The sequence below is a fragment of the Hypanus sabinus genome, chromosome 2, assembly GCF_030144855.1.
Source record: "Hypanus sabinus isolate sHypSab1 chromosome 2, sHypSab1.hap1, whole genome shotgun sequence".
Lineage (NCBI taxonomy): Eukaryota > Metazoa > Chordata > Chondrichthyes > Myliobatiformes > Dasyatidae > Hypanus > Hypanus sabinus.
This window is the reverse complement of record NC_082707.1, coordinates 187,200,417-187,220,843: the sequence shown is the minus strand read 5'-3', so window position 1 is coordinate 187,220,843 and position 20,427 is coordinate 187,200,417. Positions and strand designations below refer to the sequence as shown.

General features: G+C 43.7%; 1 protein-coding gene across 1 annotated transcript in view; it reads left to right on the top strand.

Annotated features, from left to right (window-relative positions):
• LOC132404104 (neurexin-3-like) overlaps window positions 1–20,427 on the top strand; it is a 2,171,528-nt gene that overhangs the window by 1,944,043 nt on the left and 207,058 nt on the right. The window contains exon 17 of the mRNA XM_059988144.1: window positions 16,797–16,968. Coding sequence (XP_059844127.1) covers window positions 16,797–16,968 — 172 coding nt within the window. The remainder of the gene's footprint in view (window positions 1–16,796; window positions 16,969–20,427) is intronic.

Sequence of the window (20,427 nt, the reverse complement as noted above, 5' to 3'; positions counted from 1 at the left end):
ACATGTTTAACAGCAGAATCTGGTACCAGGGTCGATAGGATTAACTTATGATGAGAGGTTGCTTAATCTGATTTCCCATTTTTTTGGACAAATTGAGGTGATTACTTCATTGATCAAATAGATGGAGAAAAAAAGAAGTTTCCTTAATGTGGGTGGGTACAGGAGAGAGAGGTAGACCAAATTGGATCAAACTACAGGAGGAACTCAGGGTCAGGCAGCGTCTGTGGAGGGAAATGGACAGTCAATACTTCAGGTTGAGACTTCATACAGACTGGAAGAGCAGGGGTAGGTAGCCGGGGTAACAAGGTGACAAGCAATGGTGAAGCAGGAGCTGGTAAGTCATGGATGGACCAAGAGATTCTGCAGATGCAGAAACTCCAGAGTAATGCACACAAAATGTTGGAGGAACTCAGCAGGTCAGACAGCATCTCTGGAGAGGAATAAATGATTAATGTTAGGCCTAAGTCCCTTCATCAGGGCTAGGTCATGGCCTGAAATGTTGGCAGTATATTCTTCATAGATACTGCCTGACCTGATGAGTTCCTCCAGTATTCTAAGTGATAGGTGGATCCATGTTCAAAGTTCAAAGTAAATTTATCATCAAAGTACATATATGTCATCATATGCTACCCTGAGATTCATCTTTGTGGGCATTCACAGTAAATACAAAGAGTCACAATGCAATAAATGAAAGACTGCACACAAAGACAAACAACCAATATGTAAAAGACAAAAAAATTGTGCAAATACAAAAACAAAATAACAATAAATAAACAAATAAATAAATAATATTGTGAACTTGAGTTGTGGAGTCCTTGAAAGTGAGCCATAGGTTGTGGAGTCAGTTCAGAGATGGGGTGAATGAAGTTATCCACACTGGTTTTGGAGCCTGATGGTTGAGAGATAGTAACTACACACAAATATAAAAGTACTGAGACCGTACAATATGGATGCAATACTGCTTAGTGCTGTGATGTGAGGTTCAGCAGGGACACAGCCTCAGGGAGGCTCAGCTCTTCCTGTGCCTGCTGGTGCAGGAGTGGAGGCTCCTGTAGCGCCTACCAGATGGGAGGAGAGTAAAAAGTCCATGGTTAGGGTGAGATGCATCCTTGATAATGGTTTTTGCCCTGCCCAGGCAGGATTTATGGTAAATGTTCTTCATGGTGGACAATTGGGTTCCAATAATCCGCTGGGCAGTTTTCACCACCCGCTGGAGTGCTTTGCGGTCCGATACGGGACAATTTCCATACCACACTGAGATGCAATTGGTAAGTATGCTCTCAATGGTACAGCGGTAAAAGTCCGTCAGTATCCTGGGACAGTGGTGAGCTTTCTTGATGCTCCGCAGGAAATAAAGGTGCTGTTGCGCCTTTTTGATCAGGATGGAGGAGTTCAGGGACCAGGTGAGATCATCGGAATTATGGACACTGAGGAATTTGAAGCTTGATACACGCTCCACTACAGCTCTGTTAATGTAGATGAGGACGTGAGTGTGGCTCCTAGCATGCCTGAAGTCCACAACGATCTCCTCGGTCTTCTGGGTGTTGTCAGCACACCACGCAGCCAGGTGCTGGACCTCGTCCCCGTCTCGTCATCCTCTCTGATCAGGCCAATCACCGTGGTGTCGTCTGTGAGCTTTATTATGGAATTAGAACCATGTACAGGAACACAGTCATAACAGAAGAGAGCTCAGCACACAGCCTTGAGGCACACCAGTATTCAGGGTGAGAATGGAGGAGGAGAGGTTGTCTAACTTAACAGATTGGGGTCTGTTAGTCAGAAAGTTCAAAGTGCAATTGCAGAGGGATGAGCTGATACCAGGCTGGCAAGGTTTGGTGATCAGCTTGGAGGGGATCACAGTATTGAATGCCAAACTAAACTCAACGAACAGCATTCTGATGTAAGAGCTGGGGCTGTCCAGGTGGGTCAGGGCGGAGTGAAGTGCCGTGGAGATGGCGTCCTCTGTTGACCTGTTGATGTAATAGGCAAATTGAGAGGGGTCCAGGGTCGTGGGCAGATAGGATTTCAGATGTGATAGAACCAGTCTCTCAAAGCACTTTGCAATGATGGGGGTGAGTGCAACTGGGCAAAAGTCATTCAGGCCCGTGGCAGTGGAATGCTTCGACATGGCACGATGGTGGCGATCTTGAAGCTTGTGGGGACAACTGCCTGGACCAGGGACAGATTGAAAATGTCTGTGAAGACCCCGGCCAACTGCCCTGCACAGACTCTGAGCACACGGACAGGTATTCCATCCGGACCAGCTGCCTTCCGTACATTCACCCTGCTCGGGGTGGCGCAAACATCAGAGGTGGAAAGTGAGAGAGGCAGTTCACCAGGTGGGAGATCTGCTTTGAGGGTGACCCCCTTGTCCTCTCGGTCAAAGTGAGCGTAGAAGTAATTGAGCTCATCAGGGAGGGAAGCAGAGCTGGAAGTGGGCCCGGTACTAGGTGGTTGGAAGTCTGTAATAATCTGTGTGCCAGGCCATATGCACCGGCGGTCTGAGGGGTTGAAATGCTCCTTGATTCTCTGTTTGTATGTGTGTTTAGCCTGAGAGATTCCCCTCCTCAGGTTGGCCCTGGCTGAGCTATAAGTCTCCCGGTCTCCAGACCTGAAGGCTGAATCTCTGGCTTTGAGCAGGAGGCGAACCTCTCTGTGTATCCAAGGTTTCTCATTGGGGAAAACTTTTATTTGTTTTTGTGATGTCACTCTATTGACACATTTGTTGATATGCTCAAGGACAGAGTTGGTAGATAAATCAATGTTAATCTGAGAATCTGCGGTGGCATGGGCAGCAAACGCACTCCAGTCTGTGAGCTGAAGAACAGAGTCAGCAGCCTCCAGCCAGATCTAATAGTCTTCATTGTGGGTTTCACACGTTTAACGACCGGGCTATGCTGGCGAAGCGGAAACAATGAAAGATGGTCAGACTGTCCCAGGTGGGGGAGGGTAGTGGCTTTGTAAGCGTCAGCCACATTTATGTAGACATGATCTAAGGGCTTATTTCCCCTTGTGGTGCATGATGCATGTTGGTAAAATCTTGGAAGCACGGTACGAAGGTTGCAATGATTAAAGTCCCCAGCGACAATAAAGGCTCCGTTTGGATGCGATGTCTGCAGCTTGCTAATAATAGCACTGAGGGCTTTCATGGCTACTTTAGCATTAGCGTCTGGTGGAACATAAACTGCGGCAGCAATGATGCATGTAGACTCTCGCAGTTGATTACAAGCTCTGCACTTAATAATCAGCTATTCCAGATCAACAGAGCAATAAGTGGCACCAATGGTAAGTTAGTACATCATGATCGATTCACGTAGATGCATAAACCACCTCCTCTACTTTTATCTGTCACTGTTGCAGCTCTGTCAGCCCTGAAGACCGTGTGTCCTTCCAGTTCCACCACATTGTTTGGGACATCACTGTTTAGCCACATCTCCGTAAAAAAAAATGACGTTGCAAACAATAAGCCTTCTTTGTGTGAGGGTTCAAGTCCTTAGTTTGTCCAGCTTGTTCGTCAGAGGCTGAACTTTGGCGAGGAAGGTGCTAGGTAGCGCTGGCCAGTGTGGGTTTTGCCTTAGCCTAGCACGCAGACCTCCACGCTTCCCCCGTCTTTGTTTGCGGGCTGGACGCTGGCGCCGGACCCTTCCGGTCCGGAGTGAGTTGAATGCAGGTCCACGGTGTCCTTACTAACTCCGGAGCTAGTAGGTCAAAGTTGAAAGGATAGTCCAAAACTATGTTGGTGTCTCGGTAGTTAATGACCAAAAGTGACTGTTTGCTGTAAGTGTAGTTTGCATAGCTGAATCAAGCGAACACGCAGGAAACAAGCAGATAAATCAACACTATTTTTTGAAATCTGGTAAGACGCTGAGCTTTGTGATACACATGCGCTGCCGCCATCTTAATGTCCGTTCAAGGGGTTTGGTTTTCTCCATACCAGGTTGTGATGCAACCAGTCAGTATATTCTCCACCATGCATATACAATATAAAGGTTTGTCAACGTTTTAGATGACATGCAGAATCTTCTGAAACTATGAAGGAAGTAAAGGTGCTCTTTCCGATGGCACTTACTGTATGCGCTGGTCCCAAGATAGATCCTCCGAAGTAATAACACTGAGGAATTTAAAGTTACGAACCCTGTCCTCCTCTAATCCCCTGATGACGACTGGCTCATGGACCTCTGGTTTCCTCCTCCTGAAGCCGATAATCAACTCTTTGGATTTTGCTGATGTTGAGGGAGAGTTTGTTGTTGTGGCACCTTCCAGCCAGATTTTCAACCTCCTTCCTAAATGCCAAATTGTCGTACAAAACTATGATGCAACCAGTCAGGATTTTTTCTAAAGCACTTTGGTAGAACTTTGTTGGAGTATTCAGGGGCATGTTGAACTTCTTTAACCTTCTATGAAACCAAAGACACTGGCTTGATGTCCTTGTGATTATGTTATATTGTGGTCCCATTGTATTCTTTGTGTCTTTCCCTCTGTCAGTCTCACTGAAACATAGTCCAGATCATCCCATTGATGTTGAACAGATCTCACAGGGCATAAAGTGGCTGCTGTGTTTTCTATGTTGCGATTCTGATTATACATCAGAGTCAGTTCATTGGCTGCAGAGAGCTTTGGGATGTTGTAAATGTCTATAGAAATGCAAGCCTTTCTTTATTTGCATGCCCCTGTGATTTTGCCTACAAAAAAAAAAATCAAAGTAATTGCAATCTCAGATACTATTTAGGAAAAGCGCTCTGTGACATCTGCTGATGGAATTTCAATATGGCACAGCACTTTGATCTTTAGGGTTGCCAGAGACTGCAGGCTTCATTATAACAGCCCTCAGAGCTACTCTGTGCAATCTTGTACATGGACATCACATGAAAACATCCCATAAATTATAGAACAAAATACTCAGCCGGCAAAGGAAAGCCATTTTGGAAGAGTGCTGTAACACCAGGGACTTTCTGATGATGTGGTTTGGCTGACGCTGATCCGCCAGCTGAAGAAACGTAAGAAAATGAAGTCTGGAGCATTTAGACTGTGAAACTACGATAAAACAGCCTTCTTATACCTACATCACACCTATTGTAATTCCTTTAATCTGACAAAATTTACGGCCTGATTATCTGACTTTGGGGGCTTCAACCAGAGGGAAGAGATTTAAAAGGAGCTGAGGAGCAACTTCTTCATACAGAGGGTAGTGTGTATTTTCTGCTTTTTTTATTTAGAGAACCTGTATAGCACGGTAACAGGCCCTTCTGGCCACTGTGTCCGTACTGTCCCATCACACCCATGTATATCTTTGGAATGTGGGTGAAAGCAGGGCACCTGAAGGAAACTCACACCATCATAGGGGGAATGTATACATTTCTTTTTTTTTTTCTAACAGAGACTGGCAGAATTGAACCTAGGTGCTGGCGCTGTAATGGCATTCCGCTAACCGCTGCACTATCATGTCGTCTGCCAGAGGAAGTGGCTGAGGCAGGTACAATGGCAACATTAAAAAGACTCATGGACAAATACATGAGAGGAAAGGTTTAGAGAAATTTGTGTCAAATGCAGGCAAATGGCACCAGTTTAGATGGGCATCTTTGTCAACATGGATGAGTTGGGCTGAAGACACTGTTTTAAGGATGTATTACCGCATGACTCTGCGACCAAGAGATGTAAAAGAGTTAGATTAGAAACAGTGATTTGCAAGAGGAAACACAGAGAGGAGAGAGGAGAGAGGAGAGAGGAGAGAGGAGAGAGGAGAGAGGAGAGAGAGAGGAGAGAGAGAGAGAGAGAGAGAGAGAGAGAGGAGAGAGAGAGAGAGGGAGAGAGAGAGAGAGAGAGAGAGAGTGAGTTAGTTGAAGGCACAGCTGGCATTGATGGAAAGGTTAAAGTCAAGGGGAGATTGAGTTCAAGAGCCATGAGGTAATGTTGCAGCTCTAGAAAACTGGCTATCCCACTCTTGGAGCATTGTGTTCAGTTCTGGGTGCCTCATTATAGGAAAGTTCTGAAAGCTTTAGAGAGTGCAGGGGAGATTTATCAACACGTTGTCTGGATCAGAAAGCATGTCTTATGAAGAAAATCTGAGCAAGCTAGAATTTTCTCTGTGGAGTGAAGGAGGATGAAAAGTGAAGATAAAGATGTATAGGATTAGAGGCATTGGTGGAGTGGATGGAAATGCCTTTCTCCCAGGGCAGAAAAGGCAAATATGAGGCAACATAATTTTAAAGGGATTGGGGGGAAGTATGGAAGAATGTCAGAAGTATATTTTTTTCACACGGAGAGCGGTGGGAGCATGGAACAAACTTCCAGGGTGTGGTAGAAGCAGATAAGTAAGAGATGCTTAGATAGCTCATGGTTGACAGAAGAATGGAGGCTATGTGGGAGGGAAGGGGTAGATTGATCTTAGAGTGGGTTAGAAGGTTGGTACAACATTGTGAGTTGAAGGCCCTGTACTTTACTGTACATTCTTATGTTCCATTTTTAATAAAATCAGAAATTACTGTTTCTACCCTATCTGGCAGCTCACCCGAATGAATGAATCTTCATCTATTTAAATAATGAAATAGTTTTCTGGCCAATCAGCAGATTAAAGTGATAAGAGATCATCATTACATCATCCATCCATCTATCCATCACCATCATCAAGGACCGCCTTTATCCAGGCCCTGCTCTCTTCTCACTGCTGCTATCCAAAAGGAGCTACAGGAGTCTTAGGTCCCACACCACCAGGTTCAGGAACAGTTATGACCCCTCATCATCAGGATCCTGAATCTGTGTGGATAACTTCACTTTCAAGAACTCTACAACTCCCACCCTAACCCTAATAATTCACATTATTTTGTGTCTATTTGTTTATTTGTTTGTTTGTTTGTTTGTATTTACACCATTTGTCTTCTTTTGAACGCCGGTTATTTTTCTGTTTTTCTGAATGATTTTCATTGATTTCTACTGTCTTTCTTTATTTGCCTGTAACTGCCTGTAAGAAAATGAATCTCAGGATAGTATATGGTGACATCTATGTACTTTATAACAAATTTACTCTGAACTTTGAACTACATGAAAGGAAGCATGTCAAAAACAGGCAAGATGCCAGTGGCACCTGAATGCCTTTTTATTGGCAGTACAGTCATTGTCAAGACAAAGGATGACACTTCTGTCACGGGTGAATGACAAGAAATTGCTGATGAGATGTGAAAGCTGAAACCAGGATGTGTGGGAACTGAATTTCAGGAACAGCAACTTGATGAACCCAACTGGGGATGGACAAACTGTAGTGACTGCTTCCTGCTTAGAGCACAGAAACAGGCCCTGACAGGTTTTTGATTGGTAAAGCTTATGGGGAGAAGGCAAGAGAGTGGGGTTGAGAGAGATGATAAATTAGCTAAGATGAAATGGAGAAAACAACTCAATGGGCTGGATAGCTTTTTTCTGCCCCTATGTCTTATGGTGTTATGGCCCTTCAGCTGATTGAACTCCTCAATGTCATTTACGTACACCCCACATTCCCACCAACTCCTCCTGGCTTCAACCCCTCACCAGCAAACTAGAGGCAACTTAAGTTGTCTGGTTAACCCACCAAACCGAATGCCCTTGAGTTGTGGGAGGAAGCTTAAGCATTTTGGGATACTCGGGCAATCACAAGAAGAATGTGCCAACTCCGCACGGACAGCACCTGAAGTCAGATTTGAACCCCGGTCACTGGAGGTGTGAGGTATTCAGTTCTACCAGATGTGTCACTGGTCTATTCCTTTGATGCTGTAACTAATCTATGATGCTTCTGCATTGTCAAGAAGAGCCTGCTTTGTTCAGAAATCTGGCCTTTTGTAGAACAAAGATGCAAGATTGGAACTTCCAGTTTGTCCGTCTTCCCCTCCCCACATCTTCTTCTGGCTTCTTCCCCCTTCCTTTCCAGCCCTGATGAAATGTCTCTGCCCGAGATGTCGGCTCTTGATTCCTCCCCACGGAGGCTGCCTGATCTGCGGAGCTCCTCCGCCATTGTACGTGAGCTGCACTGGATCTCCAGCATTTGCAGAATCCCTTGTGTTTACATGATTGGAAAGCCACAACGTGATTCCTGCCGGGACACCCCACTTCACGCTCTGTGTGTGTGCGGCAGCTTCACAGGCAAAGTGCACGACTGATGCGATTCTACACGGGGGCCACGTCCTGCCCTGATCAATAACTCAAATATGCCCGTGGTAATTTCAGATTTTGAATGAGGGTGAAAGAGTGAGAGAGAAGCAGAGAAGGGGAAGGAAAGAGAGGGATGCTAGCTCACTCGCAGCTTAAGAAATATTCAGGCTGCACCTTATGATATTAAATGCAAACAAATGCCGATTAAGCATTTGGGGCGAGGCACTCAATGTCCCTCCAGTCTTTGCTGTAACACATGTCTGAATAATCCATTACATTTAAAATCAGGTAACCAATGAAGCTGGGCACTTAATGAAAAGAATTCATTACATGTTGCTTTGTGCCACTAAGAATCTATTTCATCGATTCACATAATGCAGTGAAAGTGGACCAAATCAATGCTATTAAATAAAGCAGCAACAGATAAGGAAGATTAATTGCTTCATTGGCTGTATGCTCCACAGAATCGGAGCCTTGTCCAAAGGATAATGACCACCTTTGGGTTCAGGGATATAGCTCTTCTTCAGGTCAACTTGGCAATGAGAATTTCTTCCTAGAATACAAGAGCAAGGATGTAATGCTGAAGCTTTATAAGGTAGTGGTCAGACTGCACTTGGAGCATTGTGAGCAGTTTTAGGCACCTTGTCTAAGAAAGGACGTGCTGGCAGTGGAGAGGCTGCAGAGGAGCTTCACGGGAATGTTCCCAGGAATGAAAGGGTTAACATATGAGGAACACTTGATAGTTCTGGGCCTGTATCCACCGGAGTTGAGTAGATTGAGAATGGATATCTTTGAAAGGCTTAGATAGAACTGATGAAGAGTGAATGTTTCATATACAGTAGTGGGTGAGTCTAGGTCCAGAGGGCACAGCCCCAGAATACAATACTGACCATTTAGAACTGGAGATGAGGAGGAAGTTTGTTAGCCAGAGGGTGGTGAATCTGTGGAATTCATTACTGCACACAACTGTGGAGGCCATTGGGTATGTTTAAAGCAGATGTTAATAGGTTCTTGATTAGTAAGAGCGTCAAAGGCTACTAGGAGAAGACAGGAAAATTGAATTGAGAGAGATTATAAATCAGTCACGATGGAATGAAGGAGCAAACTCATTAGGCCGATGGCCTAATTCTGCTTCCCGCAAACATCTATGGTAGCTGTTAACATCACACTTTACAGAGCCAGTGATTGAGATTCAATTTCTGCTGCTGTCTGTAAAAAGTTTGTACGTTCTCGCTGTGATCACGTGGGTTTCTGCCAGCTGCTCTGGTTTCCTCCCACACAGATGTGGACACGCTATGACGATCACTGTCGACTGCTCACAGCACATCTTTACACTCTGTTGACCATTGACAAACAAGATGAATTGAAGATAAGATTAAGATTAACTTTATTTGTCCCTTCTACATTAAAACAGTTAAGTATATCATTTGTGTCAAATCACGTCAGTGAAGGACAGCCAGGAAGTGTCACCATGCTTCTGATGCCAACATGGCAAGCCCACAACTCTCCAACCCTAACCATGTGCTTTAGGAATGTGGGAGGGGAGTGGAGCGCCCAGAGGAAACCCAATGCAAGAATGTACGTCCTTGGGGGAAATACATCAGAAGTTGCAATTCACATGAATCTCCCAAGAGCCTGTGTAAATACAGTACAAATGTTGGAGTGTACTGACGATTGAATGTATCCGAATCAGAACTATCACTGATATATGGCATGGCGTTTGTTGTTTAGTGACAGAAGTACACCACAACTCAGAACTGATTCTACACATGACAGATTCACTTCCAAGGACTCTTTACAACTTGTGTTCTCAGTATTACTTGTATTTTCACAGTTTGTCTTCCTTTGCATCTGGGTTGTTTGTCAGTCTTAATCTCTGTACAGCTTTTTTTTCCAAAAAATTCTATTGTATTTCCTTTTTTCCTGTACATGCCTACAAGAAAATGAATGTTAAGGTAGTATACAATAACATATATGTACTTTGATAATAAATTTTACTCAACTTCACTTGCCCCATCGCTGAACTGTTCCCATAACCTGTGGACTCACTTTCAAGACTCTTCATCTCAAGTCTACAATAATGCTTATTTATTTATTATCTTTTTCAAATGTTTGTGTTTGGACAGCTGGCTGTCTGCCCTGTTGATGCAGTTTTTCATTGGTTCCATTATGGTTATTGGATTTGTTAAGTAAGCCAGCAAGAAGTTGAAACTCAGGGTTGTGTATGGTGACATACACGTAGAGTACTGTGCAAAATTCTTCAGCACCCTGGATATATATGTATGCCTAAGACATTTGCACAGCACTATACTCTGATAATACATTTTCTTTGAACTTTGAAATTTACCTTGAAAGTTTAAGCAAAATAAATAGTTAAATAGTACAATAGAGGACCAATGAGTTAGTGCCCTTGATTTCATGGACTGTACATTAATCAGATGGCAAAGGGGAACAAGCTGTTCCTAAAACTTTGAATGTGGGCCTTGAGGCTTCTTTGCATGAGATCCCTCCCTAACCATACACACAAAATCTGAAGGAACTCAGCAGGTGAGGCAGCAGCAATGGAGGTAAACGAACAGTCCACGTTTGAATCTCTGAAGTCAGCCTGGGAGTGACGCTTACAATCAGTTTTCCCAGCCTCTGTGTGACTGGTTTCTATTTACTGTTTTATTTTCCCAAATCTCCTGTACTTCAAAGGTCAAAATAGGTACGTCACCACACACTACACAGAGATTCATTTTCTTGCGGGCACTCACAGTGGAACAAAGAAATACAGCAGAATCAGTGAAAAACTACATTCAAAGACTGACAGACAACCAATGTGTAAAGGAAACGAATCTGTGCAAATACAAAAAGATAATAACAATCAATCAATCAATCAATAAATACATATATATATATTTGTACTGAGAATATGAGTTGTAAGGTCCTTGAAAGTGAATCCATAGGTTGTTGAATCAGTTCGGTGTTGAAGTGAGTGAAGTTATCCACTCTGGTTCAGGAGTGATGGTTAAAGGTTAATATTGTTTCTGAAACTGGTGCCTTGGAACCTAAGGCTGCTGTACCTCTTTCACAATGGTAGTAGTGAGAAGGGAGCATGGCCTGTGTGGTGGAGGTACTTGATGATGGATGCTACTTCCTTGCTGGCAGTGTTCCTTGTGGATGTGCTCAATGGTGGGGAGGGCTTTTCCTGTGATGGGCTGGGCTGTATCCACAACTTTCTGTTGGCTTTTCTGTTCTTGTCCATCGGTGTTACCATCCATTGGTCTAGCAACATCCCTTCCCATGACTACAAAATCAAATATCCCAGTTTTGTTATCTCCCATTCAATCATACCGCCAACTTGACAAAGGAATTTTGCAATTGTCTCAACTGTTCGTGTGAAGAATTTTGCCCCGGCCACTCCAAAGCTCGCATTTTAAAAGGATATTTTTGTCCTGGATTTTCCCATATTTCGTTATGGCATCTGTAGAGGGGTAAGAGTTCCAGAACATTCCTACTTACTCAGTACAAAGATTGCATCAGACGCCCAAACCTTGGCAATGCAGATAATTGAATTACAGGGATCGCTAATCACTTGAGAATAAAAATAACATTTCTGTCAAAGCTATCTTCAAGTAACATTTATCAAGATACTAACAGATTTAGGGATTGTGTCTTTATTTAGAATTCAGTATAAATTGTGTTAGTAATCAGCAATCAGTTCATTATTGTCATAGGTGTCGAGATGCATACTTCTGTATCATCCGTACAGACTCGTCTTGGTATTGATTCATTATTAATATTGGTAATGTTATTGAGGCAGCCTACAGAGAAGAAGTCATCACCCTGACACAGTGGTGTCCAGAAAACAATCTCTCCCTCAACGTTGCAAAAACAAAGGAGCTGGTTGTGGGCTACGGGAGGAATGGAGACAGGATAATCCCTATAGACCTCGGTGGTTCTGAGGCTGAGAGGGTGAACAGCTTTAAGTTCCTCGGCATAGACATGACCAAAGGCCTCACGTGGTCTGTACATACTGGCTGAGTGGTGAGAAAAGCACAGCTGCACCACTTTCACCTCAAACAGTTGAAAAAGTTTGGTATGGGCCCCCAGATCATAAGCATTTTCTATTGAGGCACAATTTAGAGCATCCAGACTAGCTGCATCACTGCCTGGTATGGGAACTGTACTTCCCTCAATCGTAGGACACTGCAGAGAGTGGTGTGAACAGCCCAGCTCATTTATAGATGTGAACTTCCCACTATCCAGGACATTTACAGAGACGGTGTGTAAAAAGGGCCTGAAGGATCATTGGGCACCCAAGTAACACCAACCACAAACAGTACCGCAGCATAAAAGCCAGGACCAACAGGCTCCGGGACAGCTCCTTCAACCAGACCATCAGACTGATTAATTCATGCTGATACATTTACATTTCTATGTTATATTGACTCTCCTTTGTACATACTGTTTATAATAAATTACTATAAATTACACATTGCACATTTAGATGGAGACGTAATGTAAAGATTTTTACTCCTCATGTATATGAAGGATGTAAGTAATAAAGTCAATTTATTTTTATTTGGGTGGTCATAAATAATAATAAATTATTATTTATTTGGGTGGTTTATTATTGTCACATCTACAAAGATACAGTGAAGAGCTTGCCTTATATACTGTTCAAACAGATCAAGTCTACACAGTGTATTCAGATAGAACTAGGTAAGAATAAATGAATAAAGAGTAAAAGAATGCAGAATAAAGCGTAACACCTGCAGAGAAAGTGCAGAGAAGATAAACAATAAAGTGCAAGATCAAAATAAGGTAGGCTTTGAGATCAAGAGTCTATCTTATCAGCCATGACTATTAACTCCAGAGAAAGATGAGACAGGTTTCCTTTGGGCTCTTGCTATTCTTCCTCTATTAACATAGAAACATAGAAAACCTGCAGCACAATACAGGCCCTTTGGCCCACAAAGCTGTACCGAACGTGTCCCTACCTTAGAACTACCTAGGCTTACCCATAACCCTCTATTTTTCTAAGCTCCATGTATCTATCCAGGAGTCTCTTAAAAGACCCTATTGTTTCCACCCCCACCGCCGCCGGCTGCCCATTCCACTCACTCACCACTTTCTGTGTAACAAAAAACTTACCCCTGATGTCTCCTCTGTACCTACTTCCAAGCACCTTAAAACTATGCCCTCTCGTGTTAGCCATTTCAGCCCTGGGAAAAAGCCTCTGACTGTCCACACCATCAATGCCTCTCATCATCTTATACACCTCTATCAGGTCACCTCTCATCCTCCGTCGCTCCAAGGAGAAAAGGCCGAGTTCACTCAACCTATTCTCATATTGGGCATGCTCCCCAATCCAGGCAACATCCTTGTAAATCTCCTCTGCATCCTTTCTATGGTTTCCACATCCTTGCTGTAGTGAGGCAACCAGAAGTGAGCACAGTACTCCAAATAGTGTCTAACCAGGGTCCTTTATAGCTGCAACATTACCTCTTGGCTCTTAAACTCAATCCCATGATTGATGAATGCCAATGCACCGTATGCCTTCTTAACCACAGAGAACTATTAACTAATCTTAACTATTCTTCAAACAATCGAGTTGGAGCTCTTCCAGGTGCTTCTCTGAGGTGGTATTGAGGGGTGGAGCGTAGTAGGGATGGAAGTCTTCTTTATGTGAGACAAACAGCTCCTTTTTTCTGTATCTCGAGTTGCAGAGGACATGTCCCCAGGCTAACTGAAGGGGTCAGATACTCCATACTTGGAGTCCAAAGTGAGTGTATATATTTTCCATGAGAAACAAAATGAAAGAAATGGCAGACCCTGAAAGTCTGAAATAAATACAGAAAAATGTTGGAAAAATTCTGCAGGTCAGGCAGCATCTGCGGAAGGATGAACAAATTAGGTTTCAATTCTGAGACCCTTCAGCAGGACAGTATCTTCACTTTACACTTTTAATGGAAGGGTCTCAGAGTTGAAACCTTAACTGTTTCCCTTGCCACCATTTCTGCCTGACATGTTGAGGGTTTCCAGTGTTTTCCTGTTTTTATTTCAGATTTCCAGCATCTGTAGCTCCTTTTAGTATTTTTTCCACTTCATACCTTTCTGTTGCCAGTAATATTTCATCAAAGCAGAGCAGGTCACATTTGGCAAAGAGTTAATGTCCATCCCCAGGGTCACAAACATTTATTCTTTTCCGCAATGCATAAGAACGGGGAAGTACTCCTCGTGAGGCTTTGTAGCTTATTGTGATTTTTGAGCTGCTGTCTCAGGCGCAGGCCAAATTGGCACTGGAACTTGAGAAGCCAAAGCATGTTGCAACTGAGAGAACAAAGATAAGGAGGAGCAGGAAGAGATTACCCCCCGGGAGAGAGGCAAAGCCTATGTGTTGGACTGTAGGCTTCGGAGTGGAACCCAGAGATTACCAAAGAATATGAATTGAGGATTGAATTTGGCTCACTGTGAGATGGCAGCAATGCCAAACTTTTTTTTTAACTTGTTCAGTTCCTACCCTCTTGAAATGCCTTCTTAAAATCTGCTGATGAAACCTCCAGGCAGGCCACAAGGCAGCAAAGATGCAAGTAGCACCAGGCGCTGGTGACAGCGAATTTAGAGAATATTGTATACAGTTCTGGTAAGCTACCTACAGGAAAGATATCAATTAGCTTGAAAGAGTTCAGAATAAATTTACGAGAATGTTGCCAGGACTTGAGGTCCTGAGATGTAAAGGAAGGTTGAAAAGGTTAAGACTTTATTCCTGAGTCTACAGGAGAATGAGTGGAGATCTTATAGAGGTTTACGAAATGATGAGGGGTATCGGTAGAGTGAGTGCATGCTGGCTCCTGCCCCCCCCCCCCCCACCCCAGGTTAGGTGAAACAAGAACTAAAGGGAAGAGATTTAAGTTCAAAGGTGAAATATTTAAGGAGAATTTGAGGGGGAACTGCAGCTAAACAAAGAGGCATTTGGAAAGCTCTTGGGGGGCTTGTAGTGTCACAGTTGGCATAAGATTGGGGCTGTCTGTAAGAAGTTTGTGTGAACATGGGTTCCCTCCACATTCCAAAGTACAGTTATGGTTAGGAAGTTGTGTGCATGTTATGTTGGTGTCAGAAGCATGGCGACGTTCATGGGTTGCCCCCAGAATTTCACTGATGCATTGGAAAACAACACATTTCAATTATGTACATGTGACAAACAATGTTAATCTTCATCTCTATAAGTATACCCCAGGGATTCCTGATCTTCAAACTGCTCCTCCCTCCCTTCCATCTGCCACACTCCCCACGCTGACTGAGTTAGACACAGTAGTGTGATGCTATCACATCACCAGTGACCCAGGTTTAATTTCCACTGCTGCCTGTAAGAAGTTAGTACGTTCTCCCCGTGACCACGTGGCTTTCCCCAGTACTCGAGTTTCCTCCCACATGCTAAAGATGTATGGGTTAGCTGGTTAATTGGTCACAGGCTCCTTGGGCCAGAAGGGCTGGTTGCTGCGCCGCATCTTTAAATAAATAAAATCAAGTCTGTGAAGTGGTTCAGGATGTCCTGAAAGAAGTTACAGGTTATTTAAAAAAAAACATTTGTTCCAGTCGATAGACTCACTTCAAATTTTATTGCCTCAAACAAAGAACTGATTTGTTACAGAAGAGACACTAATTATTGAACAAAAGTAATATTATGAGCATGGTAATGGTCTGAGCCAAATTGATTTGCTTTGCTCTGTCCACTGAAGTGCTGCACTAGACAATTCATTCTCCTGAATTAGCTCTTGTACTGTATAGCCTTCATATTTTTTAAATCAATAAGGGTCTAAGTGCTTTACCTAACTCTCCTTAGATTTCCGCCTGTGATTACAAAGATGTCAGAATTCCATAGCACTTGCAATTAATGCATTCCTCTCAGTCTTCTCAGTTCGGGTGTCCACCTCACAGGGAATCTTCGGCAGAGGTTCCACTCGACTGTCAGAGCTATTTCCCAGGGGGAAAAGTTCTGCTTCCTGTCTCCCGCCTGGCCAAACTTCCAGGATTATCCTGGATTAATTTCTCCTGCTGGCAAAGGCTAGAGGGAATGAAACATTCAGAGAATTGTGTCCCTCTTTTTATTTTTTTTTAACTGCTCCCAGTTATTAATAGACATGTAGGATCAGTATCAGGATTATGACATCCTAACCTCCGTGTTGTCTGTGTGTGGAAGTTGCCCGTTCTGCCTGTGACATTGTGGGTTTCCCTACGTGAAGCTCTGTTTCTTCCCACATCCCAAAGACATTTGTGCCGGTAGGTTGACTGGTCACAATGAACTGGCCCCAATTTGTGGACGTGTGGTAGTATCTTGGGGCAAGTTGATGGGAACGTAAGGAGTACATGCTGTTAATGGTCTCCATCACTTCACTAGCTGTAGGGCCTGTTTCTGCCCTGTATGAATCTAATGCAGGAGGTGAACACCATGGTGTCTGCATAGTGAGATCCCACCAATGGCCAAATGACTGAAGTTCAGTTCCCTCCCATCCTGGTGTCTCCTTTCACACCTGAACCACAGTTTCTTTTCATTCAGACATTACAGCAGTGTCATCTGTTCTCCGAATAATGACCCCCTCCCCACCAGTATGCAGCAGGCCACCAGTGAATTCCACACAAAAACCATGACCTGCTAGGCTAACAAAATACTTCCCATGTTTATTTTCTCTCAGGAACAAGGCAAGATCAGTGTCGTCTTTAACGTGGGAACAGAAGATATTGTCATCACGGAATCCAGCAACGTGGTGAACGATGGGAACTATCATCTGGTCCGCTTCACCAGGAACGGGGGCAACGCGACCCTTCAGGTGGACAACTGGGCTGTCAATGAGTTCTATCCTTCAGGTGAGCGGTGTTTGCCTTGTCCCGACCCTTCACTTCTCAAAGAGTGGACTCTTTTGAAACTGTTGTGTGATAGTGATGATGCAACAGGAGTACCAAGTCCCTGTTTGTAGGACCCAATGGTTGGGAAGTAGACCTCACCCTCTCCCTCTCCCCTGGAAAAGCATTGTGAGGGACAGCTGAGATTCAGTTAAGGGCTAGTAGGGCAAGTGTGAGGGAGAAAGAAAGATGGGGTAAGATGGAGTCTGGGTTTGAGAAGACTTATGTCAAATATTCATACCAACATAGAACTGTAGTGTTGAATGGACTGGCTTGTGTCGGATATTGATACCAACATGGAACTGTAGTATTGAATGGACTGGCTTGTGTCGGATATTGATACCAACATGGAACTGTAGTATTGAATGGACTGGCTTGTGTCGGATATTGATACCAACATGGAACTGTAGTGTTGAATGGACTGGCTTGTGTCGGATATTGATACCAACATGGAACTGTAGTGTTGAATGGACTGGCTTGTGTCGGATATTGATACCAACATGGAACTGTAGTATTGAATGGACTGGCTTGTGTCGGATATTGATACCAACATGGAACTGTAGTGTTGAATGGACTGGCTTGTGTCGGATATTGATACCAACATGGAACTGTAGTCTTCAATGGACTAGTTTCCCTGCTCTAAATTCTTTGTAGATCCAGCAACATGGTAAACAATGGGAACTATCATCTGGTCCACTTCACCAGGAACAGGAACAGTGCCACCCTTCAGGTGGGCTTCAACTAGGCCAGCAGGATAGCATAGCGTTTAGCTCAGAGCTGTTACAGCACCAGAGACCTGGGTTCAGTTCCCACCACTGTCTGTAAGGTATTTGTACGTTCTCCCCATGACCACATTGGTTTCCTTCCACATTCCAAAGACGGATGAGTTAGCAGGTTAATTGGTCCTGTTGGGCAGTGTGAGCTCTTTGGGCCTGCAGAGCCTGTTACAGAGTTGTATCTCTAAATAAAAATTAAATTAAATTAAATACCAGTCATAAGACTAGAAGAAATAGAAGCAGAATTAGGCCATTTGCCCATTCAGTTTGCTCTGCAATTGACGTATGAAGTCAAAGTTGAGTTTATTGTAACATGCACGTATAGCTATACACAGGTGCAATGAAAAACTTACTTATAGCAGCATCACAGGCACAGAGCATCTGAGACACATTCACAATATAACAATAAATTAAATTACACAGAATTGTACTAGAAAGAATGCAATAATAACATTAAATATCCTTTATAGTGCAACTTTCTCAAAGTAGTCACAGCGTTGCTATACTGAGGTAGCAATTAGGGTTGTGCAGGTTGGTTCAAGAACTGAATGCTGAAGGGAAGTAGCTGTTCCTGAACCTGTTTGTGTGGACTTCAGGTTCTATATTTCCTGCCCAATGGTAGCTGTGAGAAGAAGGCACAGCCCAAATGGTGAAGATTTTGATGCCTTCTTGAGGCAGCATCTTAACTGTGAGTCAAACTGTGCGAGTTTTAATAGTCACATGGCATTAGACGTGATAAAATGGTGATAATAATTACATTAACTAAAGCCAGAACTGCCTGCCTTCCCATGTTGAAAGACACATTCAAACATTGGTTATTCCTCAAGACCAAAGTCTGAATATTCCAATCCATACCTTATTATGGGCTTCACAATATCATAGCAAGTAGCACAGTCACTTTGCAGTGCTAGCTATCACCTATCGAGGTTCGATCCCTACCACTGTCTGGAAGGGGTCTGGAAGTTCTCCCATGACCATGTGTGTTACCTCTGGTTGCTCTGGTTTTCCCTCATATTCCAAAGACGTATGGGTTATGGTTACTAAGTTGTAGGCACTGAAAGTGTGACAACACTTGCGGATAGCCCCCAGTAAAACCCTCAATCTGTGTTGGTCATTGACACATTTCACTGTATATTTCGATGTACATGTGACAAATAAAAGTCATCAGTTCTAAAGATCTGTAGTCTTCATTAACTTGTTTGCATGCTAAAAAGGCTTCTGGTCCTCCAATTAATGAGCATCAGGATTGGAGGCAGCACGCACAAAATGCTGGGGCAACTCAGCACGCCAGGCAGCATCTTTGGAAAAGAGCAAACAGTCGACGTTTTGGGCCGAGACCTTTCATCCAGACTGGAAATGAAGGGGAGAGGTCAGAGTAAGAATGTGGCGGGGGTGGGGGGAAGGAAGAAATACCAGGTGGGAGGTGAAACAGGAGAGAGGCTGGTGTGAAGTAAAGAGCTGGGAAGTTGATTGGTGATGATGATAAAGGTGTGGAGAAGGAGATTCTGATAGGAGAGGATAGAAGACCATGGAAGGGGGAGGAGCACTAGAAGGAGGTAAACGGCAGGTAGGGAGATAAGGTGAGAAAGGGAGATTCCCTCACCATTGAGAGAATGTGTTGCTTGTGTTTGTTGCTTTGGATTTCCAGCATCAGCAGCTTTTCTTGTGTTTGAGCACTAGGATTGGTACCGGCTGCATTGCCACAGCTTCCTTTGAAGGAGAAGTTTGGTTTGGGAAATGATGCCAGACATGTTGTTGGGGAGAAGTCAAAGTCAATGAGGAAAAAAAAAAATCCCATTTAATGAAAGAGGTTTGATGGCCCCCAGAGAGGCAACTTACTTCTTTGTCCATTTGGATAGCTACATAAACACCACTCAAGTTCCTGTTAAAATCAGGATCTGTTTTATTTATTTATTTACACATACAGCATGGTAACAGCCCTTTGCAACCCAATGAACCCACACTACCCAATTACACCCATGTGACTAATTAACCTAATATCCTGTACTTTGGAGTGTGGGAGGTCACAGGGAGAGCAAACAGTGATGGATGTCCTTACAGACAGTGATGGAATTGAACCTAGGCCTCCGGCACTGTTATCTCGTTACTCTGACTGATACGCTACCACGCTGCCCACAACAATTGTGCTTAAACACAACAATAAACAGGAAGCTGCTTGTTGAGTTAGTTTCGGGTTTATTGAATATTGTAATGCCAAGCTGTTATTTTGTATATTATTGCTGATGTATGTCATGAAGTTTGATGTTTTGTGGCAGCAGTGCAGTGTAAGAAATAAAAAATTACGAGTGCAGCAGCTAGAATAAGTCTTTACAGCACCAGCGGTTGGGACTGTTGTCTGTAAGGAGTTTCTACGCTCTCACCGTGACTGCGCGAGCTTTCTCCGGGTGCTCCAGTTTCTTCCCACATTTCAGAGGCATACAGGTTAGTACGTCGTGGGCTTGCTATGTTTTTGCCGGAAGCCTGGTGACACTTGTGTGGTTGCCCCAGCGTGTCCTCAGACTGTGCTGGTCATGGACGCAAATGGTGCATTTCACCATATATGTGACAAATGAAACCTATCTCTGAACTTGAAATGAAGTAAAATAAACAGTGTAAAAGAAATGTCCCACGGCAGGAAACTTGCAAG